Source organism: Melanotaenia boesemani, chromosome 3, assembly GCF_017639745.1.
Source record: "Melanotaenia boesemani isolate fMelBoe1 chromosome 3, fMelBoe1.pri, whole genome shotgun sequence".
Taxonomy (NCBI): domain Eukaryota; kingdom Metazoa; phylum Chordata; class Actinopteri; order Atheriniformes; family Melanotaeniidae; genus Melanotaenia; species Melanotaenia boesemani.
This window is the reverse complement of record NC_055684.1, coordinates 18,195,116-18,218,826: the sequence shown is the minus strand read 5'-3', so window position 1 is coordinate 18,218,826 and position 23,711 is coordinate 18,195,116. Positions and strand designations below refer to the sequence as shown.

Below are 23,711 nucleotides of genomic sequence, written 5' to 3'. Positions count from 1 at the left end.
AATGATTAAAAGTACAGAAGTTCTCTCCGTGTTCTCCAGCTTCCTCCTACCATCCAAAGACATGCATGTTAGGTTAATTGGTCACTCTAAATTCTCCCTAGGAGTGAGTGCGTGTGTGAGTGGTTGTTTGTCCATATCTGTGTTGGCCCTGTGATGGACTGGTGACCTGTCCAGGTTGTACCCTGCCTCTCACCTGTTAAAATGCTGGGATAGGCTCCAGCTTACCTGCGACCTGTAATGGGCTAAGCGGTCAAGATAATGAAAAAGTACAGAAGAGTCAATTAGTTCAAATAGATGTGGTGCAGAATTCATCTTTTAGCGCATGAAGAAAAAAAGTTTTCAACATGGATTTTAAAATGTCTACATTTTGTTAAAATTTAATTTCCACTGGCTGTTTGTTCTACACCAAAGTTACAAAATTTGTTGGTAATTTTAAGAGTCTGAGCCTCCAGTGTTTATTAATGTTGACCCTCTTCTTTGTCATGTAACAGAATAATCTGTTTTGTTCTCATTTAATTGGACGAAATTATCTCATTCCATTGTTTTTTTTGCTTCAAACACTTCCTACAGTAAGTCTATCTGATGACATAGATGACTTAAGTTGTTTATCGTCTTTATAACTGTGATAATTGATGTTAAAGTTCTGTAATATTTCCACCAAAGGTAGCATATATAAGTTAAATATATAAGGACCAAGAACCAACCCCTGGGGGATTCCACATGTCATGGCCACTTGCTCAGATTCATTGCTGCCAATCATTACAAAATGCCTTAGGCCTTGTAAATAAGATCTGAACCAATTAAGAACCCCTCAAAAAGGTTTTCTAAGAAATGAACTTATTTAACGAGCTGCTGACTCTAAGTCTGTCTTTTAAGATGACTTAAAGTTTAACTATACACCCTACTTTTTGCGTAACACCACCCACTGCTAAATTTTGAAAAATGCCAGAAACTCCAAGGATGGGGTGTACGGTGTGAGCGGGATCATGGGACAGAGAGTATGCGGGTCAAAAATACACAGAAATGATTAAATAACAGACAGCAGCTCAGAGACCACTAGCAAGATGGAAAGCAATACAAATTCACAAAGCACCTACGCCATCACACAGTCTTTAAGGAAGAAGACACTTTTCCTCTCCTGAATCCTCTCAGCTACACAGTGCAGTGGTGGGGGAACAAGGTGTTCCTAAACCGTATCAGTCTGAGCCATTTTCGCTGTTGCGCTGGCCTGTGGCAAAGGCTCTGGCAGACTCTGGCAAGCTGTGGCGACTCGTGGCAGGTGCCGGAAGTGCCGCTGGAAGTTGCTACTGCTACGATTTGAGCTTGCTGTCTGTTGCCAGATGAGGATCAGCAGTAGGGCTGCTCGATTATGGGAAAAATGATAATCACAATTATTCTGATTGAAATTGAGATCTCGATTATTTAATACGATTAGAGAAAGAGAGTGGGGGGGTTGTCAGTGTCACATTTTAAGTGTTGTCTGTGGTAATACAGACTAGTTTCTTTCCACCAGGTCCCAGTAGCTATTGTTCGTCTCAGAGCAGCAGCTATGTTCTGCCCGCTGTGATGTGGAAAAAATGAGTCTGGCGACATTTCGTTTTTGAAATCCACGTCAATAAAATGTAGCACGACATTTATATCCGGCTCTATGGTGCGGCTTGACCACAGGTCTGTAGCGGTGGCGAAACACTGGACTGTAGCCACGTCCTTCACAACACCCTCACAACACTCATCATACAGGGCATGAGAGACACTCCACTAACATGAAGACCAGATGGCAGTGATGCCGTTTGTCCAAAGTGGTGATGAGGTTCTTAAATCCCAGGTTGTTCACTGTAGTAATTGAGAAAAAAGTTCTGTTTGTTTATAACGTTTGTCTCTTTGTGTCCCTGGAAGCTGGTGGATTATTTAGTCCTGACTCACAAAACATTTTTCTATTTTCTTGTGTTGCGTTGCAAGCCCCGGGTGCACGTGTGTGTGAATGAGCGCCACATTTCACATGCACGAATGTCGCCTACCGCTTGGCTGGAGGAGGGCAGCAATTTTCGCCTCATTGCATAAGTTCCATAGAAAATAATTGAGAAGGAGCGATGTCCCCTCCCATGTGTCCAGCCCTTAACTGGCGAGGTGTTTGCAACTTGTGCTAAATAAAAGTTAAGCAGTCGGGGCTGTGGTAGGAGTCTGCAGCAGAGCGATGCAAGTGGTGCTCGATTTGCAACTGAAAACAGCACAAGAGGAAACTGCAAAGGACAAAAATAATCAGATAATTTAATTTTTAGGATCGTTGAAAACCCAGATCAATTAATTGCCCAGCCCTAATCAGCAGAATAAAGTCCAGTGTTACTTTTACACTATAGCTGCAACTAATGACTATTCTGATAGTCAATCAGTCATCGACTATTAAAACAACTAGTCAACTAATCAGATTATGTATCTCATAATTATTAAATGGCCCTTATTTCATTTTCAGCTTTTAAACCTTTCATAAGGTTATGTAAGTCCAACGTTCCTCCTTTTTAAATGTTCAAGCATTGCAGACGAATTTTCGTGGTATGCAAGGTCCGCTTTAGAAATCTCACATGTATTTAATTTATTTTGTAAGTGTAATGTGAAGTAGTCCCAGACTTTTGGCGTCCTTTGCCACCGTTTTGTTCCCTGGTCCTCTGCAATTTTTTCCCCTGGCAGACTTTATTGCACATGTGCAACTCCTAGCAGAGATAGGGAAAAAGATGATGTCTCACTCTATAGTTTTTTTTTTTTTGCAGACAATTGTCGATGGTTAAATTCGTTGTCGACTATTTTAATTGTTGATTATTGTCGACAACGTCTACTAATCATTGTAGCCTTATTTTACATCCCTCAAAAGCACAAATCCATCCCATTGCAGCACTATTGTCCTAAAAGCTCTGTAAAAGTGCAAAAAGTCTAAACTAGTGAATCTACATCAGATAACAAGTTCACATCCGTACATATGCCTCAGTGGGCATGCCTGTAGGGCAAAGACCTGCCTTTTTTGCATCTAGAGGGTGTAGGCTGTGAGGTTTCTAAAATTTTCTTATGATGCAGAGGAGCACCAAGCTTACCTCTATGTCACAAAAAAACAAAACCTGGATTTACCCTGTAGGGGGTGTTTTAAGTAATTTTGGCCCACAAAATCCCATTTTTAAAGAAATTTAAAAATGACAAATTTTAACAACCGTATAGAAGGTTTTTATCACAATTAATTAATACTTTTTTTGTTTTTAGGGTGCACTACTCCTTTAAAACAGAAATGACTAAAATGTTAAACATTTCCTTGTAAGAAAATTGTATAAGTATCACTTCTGTTGATTAGAAGTTATGTAAAGACAAGCAAACAAAAAAATCTCCCTACCCAATACACTGGCTTGTTAGGAGGTACATTTGGTTGTCTAGGGACTTGGAAAATAGTGTTCATTCTCATGTAACAAACAATTTTGGAATGTTTTTGGCATTGCAGTTGCATTGTTTTCTTACAATGTTACTGCACGGAATAAAGCGATTATCAATCACCACTCTGTTATAAATCCCCAAATACTTCATAGTCCAATATGAGCAAACAATGAAAGCAGACACAAACCACTTCATTCTGAAATGAATTATTACAGAAAAAAAGAAAGAGATAGAGCGAGAGAGGGGGAAAAAGATGTAATTCTAGGCAGGCGCTCATACACAATGCCAACACAGCAGTGAGCTGGGATGGTATGAAAAAGGGTTTTGCATTTCTCTGTGAATAGACGGTGATGAAACCACCTGCACTCCACGCATTGCCAAGCTGCTCCCACCTCAAAAACATTTAAAAATTGAAAAGCTTTTAAAATGTAACTATAATACATTGGTCCATATACACCTTTATGTTGATGCAATTAATCATGGTGATGTCAAAAGGACAGAGGGGTAATTTCCATAGTGACAGGATGATTCAATGAGAAGCAGAGGCAAAAGAAAAGGGAGAGAAAGAAGAGTGAGGTAGTGAGAGAGATCATGGCCATGAGTTAATCAGTTTCCCTGCTTATTATTAACTGTCATTATCTTTCCTCTTTTCAATCAGTGCTTGCTTGTGCTCTGAGGATGTTCTAATAGTGGCACTGGGAAGCTATAATTGATATGTCACCAGCTTGCTCAGTGACATCAGATGCTGACAGATCTTGAAACATAATGACAGATACTTTTCACAAATGCAGTCCCTCATTTTCAGCTCTTTCAAGGCTGCACTACAGGAACTTAGCATTGTGGGTGTTCCCAAAGAGTAGAGAGAAATAACAGCTTTAGAGGGGATAAAAATGTGATATTCAAGATACTAGATTTATATAAAGAAAATCAGCAATGATCATGTCTATTTCAAAGTGCGGTTCATAAAAGGACCCACATACAAATGCATTAAGTGAAATATGCGGTGGTAGGAGAAGAAAAATAAATATATCCAATGGTTCTAAATGACTGCAACACTGAACCAGCTGGCATGTCCACAGGAGTGAAAGATGAAAGGAGGATTAAACAAAAAGCAGAGGCAATACTGGTGGCTTAAGCAGTGCTGATCAGGTGGTTGGAAACAAATTAGCTAATTGTGAATGAGCGGTAGTGAGCGGCAGGACAAGAAAGTCACTGGAGGTCTGTGGTAGTTAAATTTATTAAACAAAAGAACATCATAAAGATGGTCTCTGTCTTTGTAATCTTTACAATAATGATTCAAAATACACTGCCACGTTTGTCTGATAAACATTTCATGAACAATTAAGGTAGTAATGCTTTCCACAAATCATCAATGCAAGGTTAAAACATGAGACATTTCATCATTTCAGTAAAATCAAGGGCGCATGAGGCATTCATAAAGATAGGCAGACCTTACAGCACATTTTTCAAGGTCTATTCAAAAACATATACAGCAGCACCTCGGATCAGCAACAGCAGCCTTGACTACTTTTATTTTGCACTGAAAACTCTTTCAGTCTGGCTGACAAAAACTACCAAGAAAAACACTAGGAGTCCTCGAAACAAGCTTTTGTAGCACTAGTATAACATGCAACAGATATAGACAAAGTTCAACACTTTGAAATATCAACACTAAGTCACTTTCAAGCATCAGAAATTTCATGTGTTGCACCTCCAGCCTTTGCTATCAAAACGACACTTCATCAAAACGAGGTTTTATGGTCAGAAACTTATGCAGTGTTGCTTTAAGAAATACCACAGAAGAGCCATATCATGCATCTGCTGCTAAATGCTGGCTTGGTTCATTTTCTTTGTAAGTTGTGACTGAGACATGCTTGCCGTGATATAGCATTGAAAATAGAGCTGACAACAGCTCATTTTGCAACCCGCCCCTGGGCAGCAGCTCCAACAGAGACTAAATGAGTTTCATCAAAAAGCAAAAGGAGCTGTTTGAAGTTGCAGCCACATAACTGGGCCAAAGCAGCAACACTCAAGCAAATACTTACAAACCTAATAACGAGCTTTTATATCCAGCATGACTGAAGACAATAGCATAAATGGAACAAAATGACTCAGTATGAATATAACATTTATGCTCATATGTCTGTATGCAAGCATTGTAGAAATTATGCCAAAGTTATTTCTGTTTATATTGTAATTGTTCTTGTCCCAGTCTGGTATTAGGTAGCAGCTTCTGTATTTACCTATAACTGTTTCAACATAACTTCTTGGCATGTGAATCAAGTGGCCTTTCAACTTGACATAAATGAAATAAGTTTCCTTTTTCTATTTGAGTCCAGACACTTATACAACATGTAGATCTAAATTTCCTCCAATGGTTTGTGGGTACACACAATGACACACAAATCTAAATTTAACATAATTAATGAGAGCTCTATGAACATTTAAGAGCCTTCACTCTCATGGTACTTGCACACAGGTGTTTTCACTCATACTGGCTAATTAACCCACTTCTCAAGAGTAAGTGGGTATCCTGAAACTAACATCTGACACTTCTGTTAGTTTTGTTCCATGCATTTGTCTCTTGGTTCAACTTTTACATTTGTTATTTAAAACAATACATGGAATGTAGATATTGTTGTAAGCCTTCAATAAACCATAAACCTTCCAAACATTAAACAGAATAACTCAGAATACTAATGTGGGTGTGAAGGATTTTAATCCTTTTCAATGTTATTTTTCTGAGCTAGTATGGGTAAAGGTTACAAGTGGTAAAGCAGCATTAGTGCAAAGACCCTTCTGAGCATGTTGGAGATATTTGTTAAAAAAAAAATTATTCGGAAGTGGTTTCTCTATGATTACTGCTTACTGCTGCAGTCTTTTCTTTATATTTCTAAATAATAATAATAATAATAATAATAATATTTTTGACTAAACTTGGAAAAAGCTTGCAATGTTTCTCCAGAAAACAGTATTGTACTGTAGAAAAAAATGCATTTTGGGAAATTTCCACAGTTTTTCATAAAATACTGCACTTCACTGTAAGTACCATTGCATTCTGGGAATGATGTTAGATTCAACTACAAAGAGGCTCTCTGTAAACAGAACACTACTGTTTTTCCCAGGAGAAACAATAACATGTGAAAGCAAACATTCCTTAACCAGGAATATCCATCTGAATTCTGCATTTTATGACCACATCTTATTGTAGATTAGAATATTATTAATTTGTTAGATGATAGTCTCTTACTGTAATTTGTAGATCTTTTGGCTGGTTTATGTATGGAAATATTAATAGATTTGGAAGTTTGTTTTCTCTCTGCTAATATGATGAGCTGCTAATGTTAAATGGTAAATTTGGTACTTTGGTAGTGTGAGTGGGAACAAATCTTTGAAATGTTGATTGCATTCAAAAGACACCAGCATTACATTTAAGTTACAAGCCAGAATGATAAAACTCTGTTACTATAGTTGGATATTTGGTACAGATACATCAACCACTGACAGAAATGTTTGTGGGTTACAGCCCTTCATGAAATGGGTTACAGTTAATGTCTGTTGTACCTTTTTCTTGTGTTATGCAGTCATTAGTTGCAGCAAATGCAGCCAGTCATGATTTATCCTAAAAAAACTAATGTTCTCATTGAAATTCACTGTGCTTTACAGCCATCTGCCACAGTGACTGGTGTTGAAAAGACCTTCAATCTGCCTGTGACACCATGTCAAAAACTACTCTGTACGCATACAGTTAAATGACATAAACTACTGTTCCACCATCAAATGTGCTGTTTTAGCAAAGTTTCTGTGACCATGTTTATTAATTTTTCAATCATTTTATTATAATAAAGCCTGAAAATACAGGAAATAGGTGACCAAAACCCAGGATTTTCAGGAAAAAAAATTACTTGTACAGTTTTTCATGACATGATACAAGTTTCTAATGGATTGTTTTGTTGTTTTTTATGTTAAGCATTTGCACAACTTTTCAAGTTTTTAAAAGAAAATTAGAAAACAAACTAAAAACTGAATCCAAGAGTTAAAGATGAGCTGAATGGAGATCAGTAAATATTGACTTTGCCTCTAGAAACTCTTTGAGGTTTGAGGTCATATTTCCTGAAATTCTTTGTAGAATTCTTATTAGAGATGACAAAACTGGGAATAAATGGTCATAACTTGGAAAAAAGAAAAAAGCCTACAATATATTGATACCTTTAATATCAAGAAAAGCCTGCCTGTATACTTGTACAGAGGTACAGCTTTGTTTCTCCCTTTCCTACCTCTTTTTCCACCAAATGCACCTTAAACCCTGACTACCTGACCTTCATATGATATCCAAATTTTAATCTTAAACTACTCCACTTTTAGGCACTTTATTAGAAAGAAAGACCAGAAAAGGACCAAAGCCAGCTGTGACAAGGCTGTCTTCAAGAGAACAGGAAAACTGTTCAAAAGACGCTGATTGCTGTCCCCCTTCATGTCTGAAGAACTAGGTTATTTAGAGACATGTTCTATTGTTACAATAAATACATCCTCACATTCCACATCTTTTGTGCTTCAAGCTAATGTTTATTTACTATTTGCATTTTATACCTTCTTTCAAACAGGTAGATGTCTTGACTTTCCTTTAATTGATCTGTTAATCTCTTCTATAATTTTACCCCTGATATTGAAACACATATTTTTTAAAGTTGTTCTGACAAGCAACATTTTAAAATTCAGTTGCCCCCTTTAATCACACCCCTTCTCTTGCTGAAAACAAATCCTTGATTGTATTTAGAAGTAAATTATTTATGACTCTGAATATTATTTGTTCTGTTTTAAACTGAATCAAATCTGGTAATTTTAGAGCTTGTATTTTTAAGATGAGCTCATTTGTGTGATTGCTATATTCTGCATCATTTATCAGTCTAATGGTCCTTTTCTGCATTGAACTGGGAAAGTACAGACATGGGCCTGTAATTAGAGAAATGGTGTTTATCTCCTGATTTGTGAATAGGAACAACTTAAGTTACTTTCATGTTAAAGAGAAAAACACATTTTGAAAAGACAAATTGAAGACATGCAGTAGTGGTTTTACAATACCATCAATCACACTCTTCACTGTTACCATGTCAACACCATCCCAGTCTGTACTGGTTTTATTCTTAAGGCCTTTGACAGTGTCATAAATTTCATTTTCTTCCACTGCTTTTAGAAACATTGAACTATCATTTTTCTCAACATAATCTGCAGCATCTCTGCCCCATCAATCTTTATGGCCTTTTCCAGGTTTGGTCCAGCATTTACGAATAATTCATTGAATCCATACTGCATTCATATATTTGTTATTATTACTGATTTCATTATCTATAAAATATTTTGGATAAGTGTTCCTTGTTTAATTTCTAATGACCCTATTTAATATAATACATATACCTTTCCTCTTGTTTTTATTGTACTCTAATTTATTGATAGAAAATATTTTTTTATATTGGCTAGCTTGTTTTTTTTTTTTTATATTTACTTTCTGTTTCAATGGTTCTGATTTTAATGAATTCTCTCAACAATTTGCAGGCATTTTGTAATTCTTTAGTCATCCACGGTCTTCCTGTATAGTTTTGATTTCTGTAAAATTTTATTACTGGACAGTTTTTAGCATATAAAGTTTTAAATATCTTTAACAATGTGTCATGTAGTTTGTTTAATTTTCTTCACAGATTGCATCCGAGTTTTGTTTTTAATAATTCATTTTTTAATTAATTCAGTGTCTTCTTATTTCCAACTCTTTTATACATAATATCATTCTCACTTCTGTTGTCTTTATAGTTACAGTTGTAAGCTGCAAAAAACAGCCTGCTTGCTATTTACATTATCCTCAGTTAAATAAAAAAAAAAAAAAAAAATCTAACTTTACTTATAAAGCGCTTTATGCCCTACATGACAAAAAAAAAAAAAAATCTTCGCACAGCAAAATAGATAACATAGCAATTATAGAAAACAACAACAAAAAATACTTAATATAGTCTCTTTTACACAGATTTGGTTGTGCACACATGCATTTACACGCAAACAAAGCATTCAACCCTTCCTCCCCCATTCTGCAGAAACATGACTCCATGACTCCCTAATTTCTGTCTCTAAACTGAATGTAGGTATAAAATACTAAAAGTGATAAACATCTGGCTTAATGCTGCCAGGAGGAAACAATATCATGGGGATCTGTCCACCCATGACCTTAGAGTCTGCCGCCACCGCAGCCACCCAGATCAGGACAGGCTGGGGTCTGCAACGCAGCTGTAAGGCTGCAGTGCAGGACCCCAGCAACCAAGAGAAGGGCGATCACCACAGCTGCAACTCCCAGACCGAGAAGGCAAAACCCCCAGTGTGGAGGATCCCCATGAGGAAAACACTGGAGTTAGAACAAAGATTAAATAACCTTAAGAAACAACAAGAACAACTAACCGCATGAATAATAAAAATACACATATGGGACTTAATATAAATAAAACTGAATAAAAAAAAAATAAAAAAAAAGAAAACAAAATAAAATTATATAAAATAAATTAAGATCAAACAAAATTCTGTGAAAAGTTGAGCTAAAAAGGTGGGTCTTGAGCATCTCTTTAAAAACATCAACAGTCTCTGCAGCCCTGAGGTTCTCTAGGAAACTGTTCCACAGACAATGGCTGTAATAATGGAGAGGTCTTGCAGTATGTTTGCTCCTTACTCTTGGAATAACTAAGAGGCCGGTACCAGAGGACCTCATGGTCCGTGAGGGCTCATTGTTTAAAAACAAGTCAGATAAATACGAAGGTTCAAGACCATTAAGACATTTATAAACCACTAAGGGAACCCTAAAATCAATCCTGAATTGCACGGGGAGCCAATGCAACGATTTTAAAACTGGTATTATGTGTTCCCGCCCTCTGGTCCTTGTCAGAACTCATACCGCCAAGTTCTGAAGTAATTTTAAGTTTGAAATAAATTTTTCGGGAAGACCGGAGAGCATGGCATTACAGTAATCTATTCTACTAGAAATAAAGGCATGCATCAGCATCTTCGTGCTGGCAAGAGAGAGAAATGGGCAGACTCTGGCAATGTTTTTAAGATAATAAAATCCTGTCTTTGGGACATTTCTGATGTGTGGAGTAAAATCCAACTGACAATTTTATTTTTCTTTCCTTCCAAAAAGATTTTAACTGTTATGCATTTCATGACTTCATCAATAACTTCATCAATAATACTTCCATATGCTCAGCATCCATCATCTCTCTCCTCCGTATGTGTGTGCTCTGGTCCACACTGCCATCCTTTCCCATTCCCTCAGATCCTCTTCCTCTCTTCATCTCATTCTCCCATCACATTGCCTCATTACCATAGGGAGAAGGGCTTGTAGCTGCTCTGCTCCCAAACTCTGGAACTCCCTTCCTCCTGACCTCCGTAATGTTGACTCCCTCCCTGTTCAAACTCACCGACAACCTTTAACCTGTCTTCAATTTATCTGTGGAAATACAGCAGTCAATGCTGTATTTGCACTGGTCCTTAACAGTTTTATTCCACTCCGTTTTATTGCACTTAGACTGCTTTGTATCACTCTGATTTGTTGATTTTGTAAAGTTACCTTGGGTTTCCTGAAAGGCTCTTTAAATAAAATGTTTATTATTATTATTATTATTATTATTAATAATAATAATAATAATAATATAAAATCCCTTTTTATTTATAAAGCACTTTTCATACATAAGTAGTACAAAGTGCTTTACCTAATAAAATGCACACAAAAACAATGTTTGCAAATAGAAAGAATATAACAGCAATTAAAAATCCACACCTACTCTTTCTCACACACACACACACACACATACACACACATACACACACACACACACACACACACACACACACACACACACACACACACACACACACACACACACACATTACCAAAGCAACCCTATCCACAACAGGAGCCAACATGACCACAGAGGCTGCCATTATGGGGACAGCCTAGGTCCGGGGCCCACACCACAGCAATTTGGGCTGCGGTGCAGGGCCCCTTGCCACCCAGACCACAGCCATTCCCATGGCAACAATACTGCAGACCAAGCAGGCAATGGTCACAGGGTGGAGGGTCTCCATGAGGAATACACTGGAGTTAAAAATGTTAAAAGCAGAACATTAAATAAACCTATAATCAATAACATCAAATAAGAATGACAAGCATGAAAGTTTAACTAAAGGAACTTACTGAAAATGCTAATTATTAACGTTTTGATCTATCTACTGACACAGTGTTGACCAGCCAAAATTTGTCAGATCTCAACTTCTTTTCTTTTTTTTTTTTCTGTATAAAAAAGAACTGAGCTTCAATGGCTCTGTTTGATATCACAACAGGGAAGAACCTCACTAATCACACCATCAACCAGGAACTACCGGAAATCATATTCACCTTGTTTTCACCTCTCACTGGGATCATAATTGGAACGGATAGGTGTGCTCAGGGTCTGGAGTCCATTATCATACACCCATGGATGATGATTAATGGCCCATTGGGAACTAACAGCAAGTGGATGCTCTCAAGCAGCGTATATAAGCTCATATGTGGCACCAAACATCTGAGCAAGACCTTGTCTCGTTCTTCAAAAGGTTGAAAACAAAAGTGTGTGCATGTGAGACTGTTTGTATACATGCATATGCTTGATGTGTATGTGCATATCTGTGTGTATCATAATGTGTGTGGTAGTGTGTGTTCTGGGATAGGTTATCAGTATCATGTCACTATAATTAGATTAATTGCCCTGAATGTAACCATTAATAACACTAATGTGTCTGTTTCCTGAATCTTATCTGCCTTTTTTGTTTTTTTATATGTACACGAGACTTATTCACTAATCAGTTACAGGCCAGTTTGTAATGACATTGAATATTATTCAGCTCCAAGATAAAAATGACATTGTTGTCTTGCAACATGTCAAATGCAGTTTAAAGAATGTTTTTTTTTTTTATTTATTTATTTTTTTTTGTTGGAAGATTAAAGAAAATAACCTTAACCTTAACCATACCCCCTACTGGTCTATATATTAAAAATCAAAACACATAAATTAATTAAAAACCATGGAAAATTAATTAAAAAACATGGAACATTATCTTTTCTTCTCTATAAACAACAGCAACCTGTGTGCTCTAAAGACAGATCCCAGTGAACAAGCAGCATGTTTGCTTTTAACTCACCGATGGGGCTGGTTTCCCTCCCCTTGCAGTGCAGACAAGAGTGAAATTCTGGGCTTGGTATCGACTGAAGGGGGCTGGAGTGTTTTCTGCCACCACTGATATGTTGTTTGGAGGTGCTGTGAAGGACAGGAGGGAATCTTTTAAAAAAAAAACAACAACGTCTTAATACATTTTATAGACACAAAATACAACCCCAGACATCCCTTGACTGTTAGAAAACATCACTTTTCACTCTCGTTAACCATCTATAGCGGAATGTCATTTTAGGGTTTTGCATGTAGGTGGAAACTGTACTTACAATACTGACACCAGAGTAAGGAAGAGCAGACAAAGACTAAAACAAATCAAGTAACTTGCTTTATCTTTCATCTGCATCTGCTTTTAAAAGAACGTAAGGACTGCTAAGAAATTTTCCACTTTAAAATAGTAAGTGAATCGATGGGACAGTATGTTAAAAACTCCCCAGGGCTCAAGTGAGTTGGATGGGGCTGATAAGGTATAAGACTGCATACATATCATATCATAAACCCGCTATCTGAATCTCTACAGGGATCCCAGCAAGAGTGTCATGGTAGTGAAATGGGAAACATGTGAGCAAGACTTTAGAGCATTACAGAGGCACCATGGGAGGAGAGGGGTGTAATGAATGGAAATCTCCCACATCCTCCAGAAAATCAGCTGTTCAACGTGCTGTGCTCTGGCCCTTGTACGATAGCTTCACAGTGAATGTAACTAGTTCATATTCTGGCAGTTGAAAGAAATATCACTAAGCAAATTTTAATTGATGGCACTGCAGCAGGTGATGGCCAGCTGTATGAGGACTTTTTGAATTGATATGCAGTAGCCCTTACACAAGGACGGCTGAGTATCAAAGGCACTTTTCAAAAACACTTCTAACAGTTGCATGGCATATTATTTCCCTCCAGATTTGACAGTAGGAGTTTTTATGAATACTTCAATAGTGTAAAGCTTGAATCAAAATGAGAATTTGAACAATCTGTTAAAGACGTCATGAGGTGAGACAAGAATCTCTTCAGAAGTTGCAATTTTTGAATCCAAAAAAGGGAGATAGCAAGTAAAAAGGGCCGTGCTGGGATTAGTGCCTTTTTATGAGCCAATTTTATGTGTAAATCTATCAAATGCTTTTAAAACAGACATGCCACAGCAATTAATTGATTAAAAGTAGGTGGGGGTTTGTGTGGGGATTTAGCTACTGGGCTGTGTTTCCACACCTCTTAATTGCTTATTGATGGAAATCATATGGTTGTAAATTAACCTTTGAACACTCCATTAGCTTGCTGACAAGCTTGTCTCAACCTGGCATATGATTAGCTGTCAGACATGTCTGCTTCTGACCTATCAGGTAGTAGAAGTATTCTCACTGAGGTGAAAACACACAGCATGGTGAAGCTGCATCAATATACTAAACTTCAAATATGACAATACAAAAAGCACATTTTAACTTTATAGATTTATTGTATTGATCATCCTATTCCATAAAAGAGAGCCGAACTCTATTTTATAGAGTGCAGCAAATATAGACACAATAGTTTTTGCTTTTTCCTTAATAATCTTTGTTTTCTTTTGCACTGTTCAAGTAAAAACACTAACTTTCAGTAATGCCAAACTCTGAGGTATGAAATTATGATTGTTTTGTCAACCGTTTTGAACATAAAGGAACAAAACTGTTTTAGTTTCTAGTCTTAACACTTAAAATACACTAATAATTCAGACAAAGCTGACTTGCTGAAAAGCAACCCGATTAGAATATTGTTAAATTGTTTCCACATGACTGGTAAGTACGGATAATCTTTCTTGACGAGAGAATTTTCACACAGTAGCAGTGGATGCTTTGATGAGCTAGAATAAAACCACTAACAACTTCATAAATGCTAATTAGGGCCTCTAGTTAAGCTAGTTAAAGAGACCTGCACATTGATCATGATGCTAAGTTGTTTTCTACTATGTGGGTGGTGGGCCACCTAATGTGAATCTAAGCCTGAGACAGCAATGAACCTCGGTGAAATATTTGACATGATTAATACCAAGACCGACTGTGCACAGCACACTATTTGCAAACACAACTACCCAGTACAGGATTAAGATTGTTGTCTGTGATGAAAAATTTTGAGCCTTTCATACATCATTAAATACAGATATCATTTCCCCGCTTGGTAAATGTTCAGCAATTCTTTTCTTTTTTATATATTTTTGTATTACACCTAGAGTTTTACTGAGATGTGGATACTGTAACACAAATTTTTGCCTTGGCTAGGGTAGTATCTAACATAAAATCTGATGTCAGTAAAGTAGTATAGTAGCCTCAGCCCCTAAGGGAGATGAGTGTTACACATAAAATGTGAAATGTAGAGAAAAAGTGTAGAAAAAGGAAGGATCACTTCACAAGAAATATTTTAAGCACCACTGTCACTGAATAAAGACATCGGTACCTCTGGTTTGTATACCTCAATTTAAACAATTTTATTTTCTATTTGGTTCTCAGAAGTGACCTGATATCTTTTTGGCAACATGTCTTTTTGGTTAGAAACTCGAATGGCAAAAAAACCAAAAGAAATCATATGTCACAGTAAGCACAAAATAATAATAAACGTGTTTGATCACCACTTCTTTGTTTCTCTTCTTTATATTGGCAATAAAAAAATAAAATTTAACATGTTTTTGTTTTTATGGACATAAATTTGATCAAATGTGGGACTGTTTAGCTCCAAGACACAAGAAAATGGCCACAAGTAGAAGAAAATGGAAGAAGTGTGCCTGCACAGAGATGCAGGTTCTTGTGAGATTCACAATGTCACAATCATGAAAAAAATCCACCTTCATGTGTCTCTGAAACACTGAAGTTTGGACCAACCACGGACATGGGTTTGAAACCAAGGACTGGTGTACACCACAAATATCTGCCATAAAGCTTCATAGTTTTTAGCCTCTCCTTCCTTCTTAACTATAATTACTTTCTCATGCATTAGCTTCACTTTTGCTTTTACTGAATTCCATTTCTGGCAATACTTTAATATGAAGATCGATGCAGAAACTATGAAATCTACGGTTTGGTATCCTACAGCATATATCTATTTTTCCATAAGAATAAGAATTAAGAATTAAAAACTGTATTTAATTATTCTTGTGGTCCTTAGTAGTATCACAATGGTACTCGTATCAACCTTCTATCTTTAATTTAACACCTTCTCTTTTTCTATTTCCTTAAGTACCATTGAACTGCTATCCTTTTATAAAAAAAAAAGAAAAAAAACACCCACAAATGGATCAGTGAATGAGTGAAATGTTTGGCACTCCACAGAGACTGCTTCCTCTGGCCTCATAATTAAGGGATTTAGAGTTCTGGGGACAACTGAAATCATAAGAATCACTCCCAACGTCCCTTTGTACTAAGCACTCTGGCCTCAAGTCAACATCTCTGGAGGTTTGTTTATAGTGGATAGTGTGTGTGTGTGTGCATGTGTGTTTTAAGGGCTGATTACAAAAAGCTTCCAAGGTCAGGCATGAATTTGATTTTTACACTGATAATAATTAAGTGATAAGTGAGCACAAATGTTCCAAAGTAATAAATATGGATTCTGAATAATTTCATCAAGCACAAGAGTGAAAAACATTATTTTTTCTTCTCGGTGTAACCATGTCATGATCACTTGGAGATCGATCTCTTGACAAATACGTGCTACAACATGCACATTCGGTAAATTAAAGCAAATTGCTTAAGTTTTGGCCATTTTGCCATGGTCGCTGCAGGTGAAATATGGCTTAAACAGCTACAGATCTTTCACACAAATTCCACTTGAAGTCAATTTAAATACCAATCTAATGGCAAAACATTAGTTCCATCTAAGAGCTATTTCTTTGAACTCCAGATGGCCCATAATAGCAGAGTAGCTGTTTAACATGTTTAGCATGTTCCTTGCATATGAGCTTTTATGTATGAACTGTGTGAATGCATGCATAGATAATTGTCCCAGAATGCACCACTGCACAAAACTGCTTTCAATAAAGCTTTTGAACACAGATTTCCTTTAGCATTTATAAGGATGGTGATCCACTCAATTTATTCCCAAAATTAAACACAAACACAGATTTGACTTTTATGACACAGGTGCAGTGAATGGAGCGTGGGCATGTACTCTATATTTCAAATCACACTGAAATAAGGCCTTGAGTTCAAACATTGTCATCAACATGCAAAACAGGTTCATGTGTGAATTTGGAGAGTTTATTGAAAGTTGAGATGAGGGGCAGCACCACAAGCTGAGACATAAGTGAGCCCCAAAGAACATCTGAGGCATACTTGTGCCCTCTTAAAACCAAAGTGGCAAAATCACAGCTGGTGGCACATATCCTCAATGAAATCCACAGACAACATCCTCCTTTTCAGAGGGAAAGAGAGACTGGCAAACGCCATGTGTTAGTTTGGCACATTTTCTACAAGATTTTCCTCTTCCTCCACAAACAGCTAAGTAGGCAGACAGAGCCCACCTTTAGGTTTAGAATATAATATTACTTCCTCTGCTATAAATAACTTACAGACTTTTTTTCCACAATTGTCATCTGTTTTCTAACATTAGCTTGCTTAAATTTATACCTCTCTTTTATGTTTAACCTTTCTGTTCTGCCCATCCATTCATTTTCTATACATGCTTATTTCAATACAGGGTTGTGGGTGGGCTGGAGTCTATTTCAGTGACTGTTAGGTGAGAGGCAGGGTCCTCTAGACAGGTCATGTCTTTTCAGCTTTATTCACTTTATATTATTAAAAGAAAATTGATGTACAAAAAAACATGCACAAGCACACAAAGTCTCATTTTTAAAAAGCTGAATTTACTGTCCAAATACATGACTGTACTGCATACTTCCACTCAAGTAAATTAAATAAAGCCAGATATTGTGAAGTGCAACTGGGAATTAAGGCAAGACAGAATTTGACCTAAAACATCAGGCTTCAGTCTGTATTTCTTACAATCTCTTTTATTTCCTCTATCAGTCTGCACTATTCCTTATTCATGCAGGCAAAGTTTAAGTAACTGAATGACTGCATTTTAATTTTATTGATCCTTTCTTTTTTGCATTTATTTAATTAATTCTGCATTCTTTAAATTGCCACAGCCATGCAGATGTGCCTTTGCATGCCACAACTGGCAGTGTTGGAAGACCTTGTAGTTGTGGATTTAATGCATCCATTTCTTATTTACCACTTCCTAGGTTTATTTCACTGAGACTATAATGTCTTTAAGCTCAGTCAGTTTTTCAGTATCTTAAGCTTTGTGTGTGACTCCATGTCTGTGTTGGTATTATTACACTAAACTACTTAACTTTTGGTGCTAACTGCATTTTTATGTGCAAAAAATTAATTTATCTACATCCATTTGTGGCTAAAGATGAGAATTCAGGATCAGGCTTTTATGCAATTCATAATTGAAATTCTTAAAAGAGGACCATACTTAAAAGCTTGAAGACATGTTTTTGGAATATATGAAAATCAAAACAAGTTTTACACTGCTAGCTCCTGGCAGTGCACAAGCACACAGTACAGTATGGCACCCTGCTGCTTCATTCCTGCTTGATTGCTCCTTGCAAAGACACATATGTAAATGTATTCATGTGTAAAAAAAATGCCCATGCATGGGAAAATCAAACATTAAAATGCATATGTATGTAGTTGTGAGGGGAAGAAGTACATGTAATCCAGACTCAGTAAAACTGAGTGAAACATAAAACATTGCTGAAAACATACTGAACTGTTTGGAATGACTCCCCTACACCTGGGTTTGCCTTTTTTAAAAACCTCTACTTCCCAACACAACGTGAGGAGATAAGAGAGACACAGACATGCTTTATAATCACATTCCCTTTTGTGCTTTTAGCCATTTGCATTTACACCCCACCCTGTTCATTTGCATGGTTTATTACAAAGCTGTCAGTTCATATCGGATCCTCTCACCCAGCCAGCCAGCTATAGAGGTGTAGCTGGCTGCAAAGAGAGGGAGACTCCGGTGCCTGTCAGGAAGAGGAAAGGGATGACACACAGAGACAAAAGCTTGTGTCACACGAACAAGTTCCAGAGTTCCGAAGCCCATTAATCATACCAATGTTGTTTAAAATGCAGCAATGTGTTTGTGTGCTTGGACTGGTCAATGTGTTTGGGAGAAGGTGGGGTATTATTCTGGGCTCTTGTCTGCAAAAGTATGGTGTAATTGATTCATTACTAAGCAAAAGCAGCTGTCCTTTAAGTGGCTTCTTCTCAACTGGATATGCGGTTTTGCAGCTTGTATGCAGTTCTTTCCACCTATGTGGAAAAAAAAACATCCCTAAGGTTCACAAAGTTGCCATTGAAAAATGTAAGAAAAATTACTTACAAAACATACCACCACCACAAAGAGAATGTCTTGGGAGCATGGGAACAGTGGTGCTTTTTGCTTTTGCTCTGCTCCCATATGATGGGGAATATGATATGTCATGGCTGTATATATAATTCCTCAACTTTTCCCAAGTTGATGCTTTCGGACGGATATCCAGGCTTGGACTTACAGCTTTCTGTGTATAATGAGGACAAGGGGGACATGAGAGGGGTCTGTGCCAGCACAGTTTGAAGGTTTACTTGAGACTGGACAAAAGGGAAAGTGATTTTTTTTTTTTTCCAATCTCCCAAGTGACAGTGGCAGATGGGACTTACCCTGTACCCACACCAGCATCAATTATCCTCTGACTGACACCCTCATCCCTAAAGACTATCTCTTTAAAAAAACAAAAAAAAGTGTTTATTTATTTATTTTTTAAGGGCAGAGGTTTAGGTTGGCAATCTGTTACAATTTGGCCTCTTTAACACTAACCCTCTCCAACCTCACCCATTCCCAGTTTAGCAGCCTGGTTATGACACAGATTCACCTTTAAGAGCCCCAGTGCCAGACAGACTTCTTGATCAGTGTGTCTGCAAGGCTTAGCTTTGATATAGATATTTTTATGTTATCTAATTTAAAGACCAAGGGGGCTAAAATGAGACTGTAAAATTATACGAGGCCAAAGAGAGGACTTGAGGTAGAGAAACATCCATCATTCAGTTCTTATCCCGAGACTACATGAACAATCCCCAAAGAACTCTTTGAGAAAATCTACATCAAACGTCTGCAGTCAGATGGCCACAAGTGCTGCAAATGTCGATACGCTATACACAACATTCAGGGACAGGGAGGAGAATTCATATTTCAGTCTGACATGTAAGGGTTGTTGATGGGGCATTTATGACCGAGATAAATTGGGTAGCTGTGGATAACAGTTTATCTTTGTAAAATGGGCAAGAAATACAACAGAATGACTTTCATTACCTTGACACGATGAAAACTGGATCTGAAACTCTCTATACAGGACCCTTATTTATTCTCATGTATTTAACAATAGAATGAATTTGTTAATATTATATATATTCTCCTCCACCCAAAAAAAAGTATGATGAATATTTTAGGTTAACCTTGCTATATAGACAGTTAGTGACAAATAATGAAATAACTTATGACCTGATGATCAATAATGTTTGCTGTGCAAAGCCATAGTTGTTTCCTTTTTATTACATATGAAACCCTGGCTGACTGTTGCAGCCAACACATTTCAGTCTGTACATGCCTACTACATCTGACATGTAAAAAAAGTTGAAAAAATATTTTCATTGAAAGGGGTCTTGAAATGAAAGTACAGTCCTGATGTATAGCCCTGCAAATGACGATCCGCTATACAATAAGTGTCAAATTTTAAATGTTAGTTGGCAGCTTTGAGATGTGTTATCATTCATATGTGTCAGTTTAAATAGTGCATGCCTCTCTTACATTATGTGTTACAGCCATCATATTTTTCTGTGCTGACAGCAAGAAAAGATGGCTCAATTTATATGTAAATGATTGTAAACATATGTCAGTAATTAGTCCACTGTGTGTCATTTGGAAGAAATTTAATAAAGAAAGGAAAAGAAAAAATCAATAAATATATCTGGAAAACTGCAGCGACTCAGGCAGAGAAAAATGTATAAAAATGTTCAGCTTCACACATTACAGGGAAGAAGAGGTTTATCAAATGTGAACAATGTCCCTTGTGTTGATTGGTGGTGAACTCTGAGGAGAAAAGGAACAGACAGCATGGCTTTTGGCATGCTAGATGTTAAGTGTGAAGAATAATAAAGCTCTTGAAGGGACATTGTGTAACATTTTCTGTTGTTTACTGGCCAAAATCGATGTCTCCATGTATGTGTTATCATTGTTGTATTATGAACTCTGCTAATGATCTGACACATTCTTGTGGGTGAAGAATTTTAGATTCATTCATACATATGACGGGTAGGACAGTAGGGAAGCACCATGACTGTCTGCCATCTTGAAACTACAACCGCCAGCAAGGGACAAATAGCACCAGCTACGCATTTTCCCTGTGAGCCAGCACACAGTGATTAAGATGTGGAGAAGATAAACGAGATAGGCTTATCCAGCAAGTTGGAAATTCTGTTAAATTGTTATTCACAAAAATGCAGGCCCATGCATATGCAGCAGGAGCAAAGGAACCATTTTCACAATCGCCAAGAAAGCGATAAAGGGGACTTAAAAGGGAGCATGACCAGAAAAACATTGCACTAGCTTTCCTCAGGTAGAAGGAGCTCAAGAAGGAGAAAGATTTTAAAAGGGATGCTGAAGTTGCCAATTTTATCCTCAACAAGTAAGTCAATGGTACTGCTTAAATTAGCTAAGTTTTCATTCAGTTTTTTTTAGACAATATTGCTCGTTACCATGGGCAACATAAGTAGTTTCTGCTATAATACACCAGGCTTGTTGGTACAGAAGTGTATGTTTATGTGGTTTCAGTCGCTTTCATAGTCATGGTAAATGCTGGCATTTTACAGTTGTGGTAAAGCCAGACTAAAAGCTGGTGTGAAGGCTTTATAAGCTGGCTTTTACTGTGACAAAAGGCCGATGCTGTGTCAAGGCCAATTTCCCAGTTGAGATCCGTTCACCCTGTGGGAACCATTCTTCTTTCTAAACACAGAGGAATGCAATCTGACAGTGAATTTACGTCCACAAGATGTTTTCCCCCTGACCAATTATAATCCTGAGGGAACTTCTTCACCTGACTGTGTTAAGTCTAAAATACAGTAACTGTGTTACTGGTTAACACTTACTTCTGTATTTGTTTCATGGTGGTCACATGTGTATACTTATTATGAAAGGGCAGATGTCTGGTTGCTGGTATTGTGAAGTAAACGTCAGTAGGCAAACTGCGTTGCTGTGAATGGCAGCGGTGAATAAAGTTAACGTTCAACTTCAGAAGTGAGTTCCTGTGTGTAACAGCGTGAAAACTCTATTAACTATTGGATGGCATGCTTTCATCAGTGTTGTCGAGGCTTTTTGAGATATGGCGGCTACCATTGTTGCAATACGTACTTGAGAAATGCTTGAACGCACTATATCTTAGAATGTAATGCACTATTCCAGTGGTAGATGGCAGTAATTCTTACACATTGTCTCTTTAATGAATCTGGGCCCCCTTTTGCACACTGGTAACAAATGCTGAATTTAACTTCTTGATGATTCAAATTGCAGAATAATTACAGCTAGAAAGTTTTGTGTGTCTGGAATTCCCACACTGCATGATAATTAACTATCAATAACTGGATGTATAGTTGACTTAATGGATGGCTGCAATTGGGCTGATTATGAGTCTCATGCAAGTTTTCTACTTTGTGACATGATTCAGTTTATTATTTAGAAATAACTTGATGACTATTTACACAAAATTCTACATTCTCTGTCTCTTTTATATGCATACACACACAATACAAATAATACAGGTAAAATATACTGAATGTATTGTACATATTGAGCTTTTGCAGCTGGCTAATCAAACTACCCAAACATAAAGAGTACTGGCACTAAATACATGTGTAACATACGTTTTAAAATTAATTTGAGTTTGTTATCATAAAAAAGTAATCTGACAATCCAATTCCTTTTTATGTGCATTCCACAACTATTTGCCAATGATTTTTTTTTTCCTTGAAGGAAATTGTTATTTTTTTTAAGTAAAAAAAATATTTAAGAGTTTTTATGATGTTTTTATTTTTTTTTCTAGTTCTTCTACTTGTTTAACAATCAGTATTGCTGTTAATAAGATGAAATTATTCCAGTTTATTTTGAAAAATCAATATGACTTGTCTTAAAAAGGATTGAAATTGGAGATGGTTCCATGGCCACTGAAAGAGGTGTGTTGATGCACCTGCTCTTTCTCAGCATCACCGTCTGTGGTGCATCTATCAATATTTACTGGTTGAAACAAATATCAGGTGTGACATTCACTTTTCCTCACAAAATTCTGAAATCCAAAGACCAAACTTGATTTAATTTCTCAAAGGAATGAGTCATGATTATTGATCTAAGCTCTTTCCTCTGCTTTGTCTTGTCTTACAACTGTTTTGTTTATCTTATCTCTTGTTTACCTGCGTCAGAGGCAATTATATGGTGTGCTATGATGATTCAAATCAGACACCCAAGATAAATATACAGCATTTGTAATGTATTATACATTTTGCATCTCTTTCACACTTTATGACTACCACAAAGATAATCGAACATTTATATATATATATATATATGTGTGTGTGTGTGTGTGTGTGTGCGTGTGTGTGTAATAAAAAAGTAAAATAATAATAATAATAATAGTAAAAATAATAAAAATAAATTATTTCATTAGTATGATTTAAATGAATGAATTTCAGACCTAATAATAAACCTAAAGAGATCTGGGTATTTTTTTATTAGGATTTTTTATTTACATGTGATACAAGTGTAAATTTGTCATTAGCATTGAAATGACATGCAGTTGCTTCATGGTGACATTTCATATCCAGTTCCAAAATATTCATGAATTCATTGGTTCGGATTTTAGCCATAAAAAATGTTAAATTTATGTGAGGGCTGAAAACAGCTTTCATTTTCCAAATAAATTGAATCCTGGTGGTGAAGCAACCCTTTTCCAACTAGATGTGATTACTAACATCCCTGTGATTCTGACCTCCCTCTGAGCCTTAAAGA

At 36.8% G+C, this 23,711-nt stretch overlaps 1 protein-coding gene across 2 annotated transcripts in view; it reads right to left on the bottom strand.

Moving 5' to 3' along the window:
* The window catches only part of igsf21a (immunoglobin superfamily, member 21a), a 172,813-nt gene that overhangs the window by 23,561 nt on the left and 125,541 nt on the right, over positions 1 to 23,711 (bottom strand). For both annotated transcript variants that reach the window (XM_041980672.1, XM_041980673.1), the window contains exon 5: positions 12,622 to 12,737. In XM_041980672.1, coding sequence (XP_041836606.1) covers positions 12,622 to 12,737 — 116 coding nt within the window. The remainder of the gene's footprint in view (positions 1 to 12,621; positions 12,738 to 23,711) is intronic.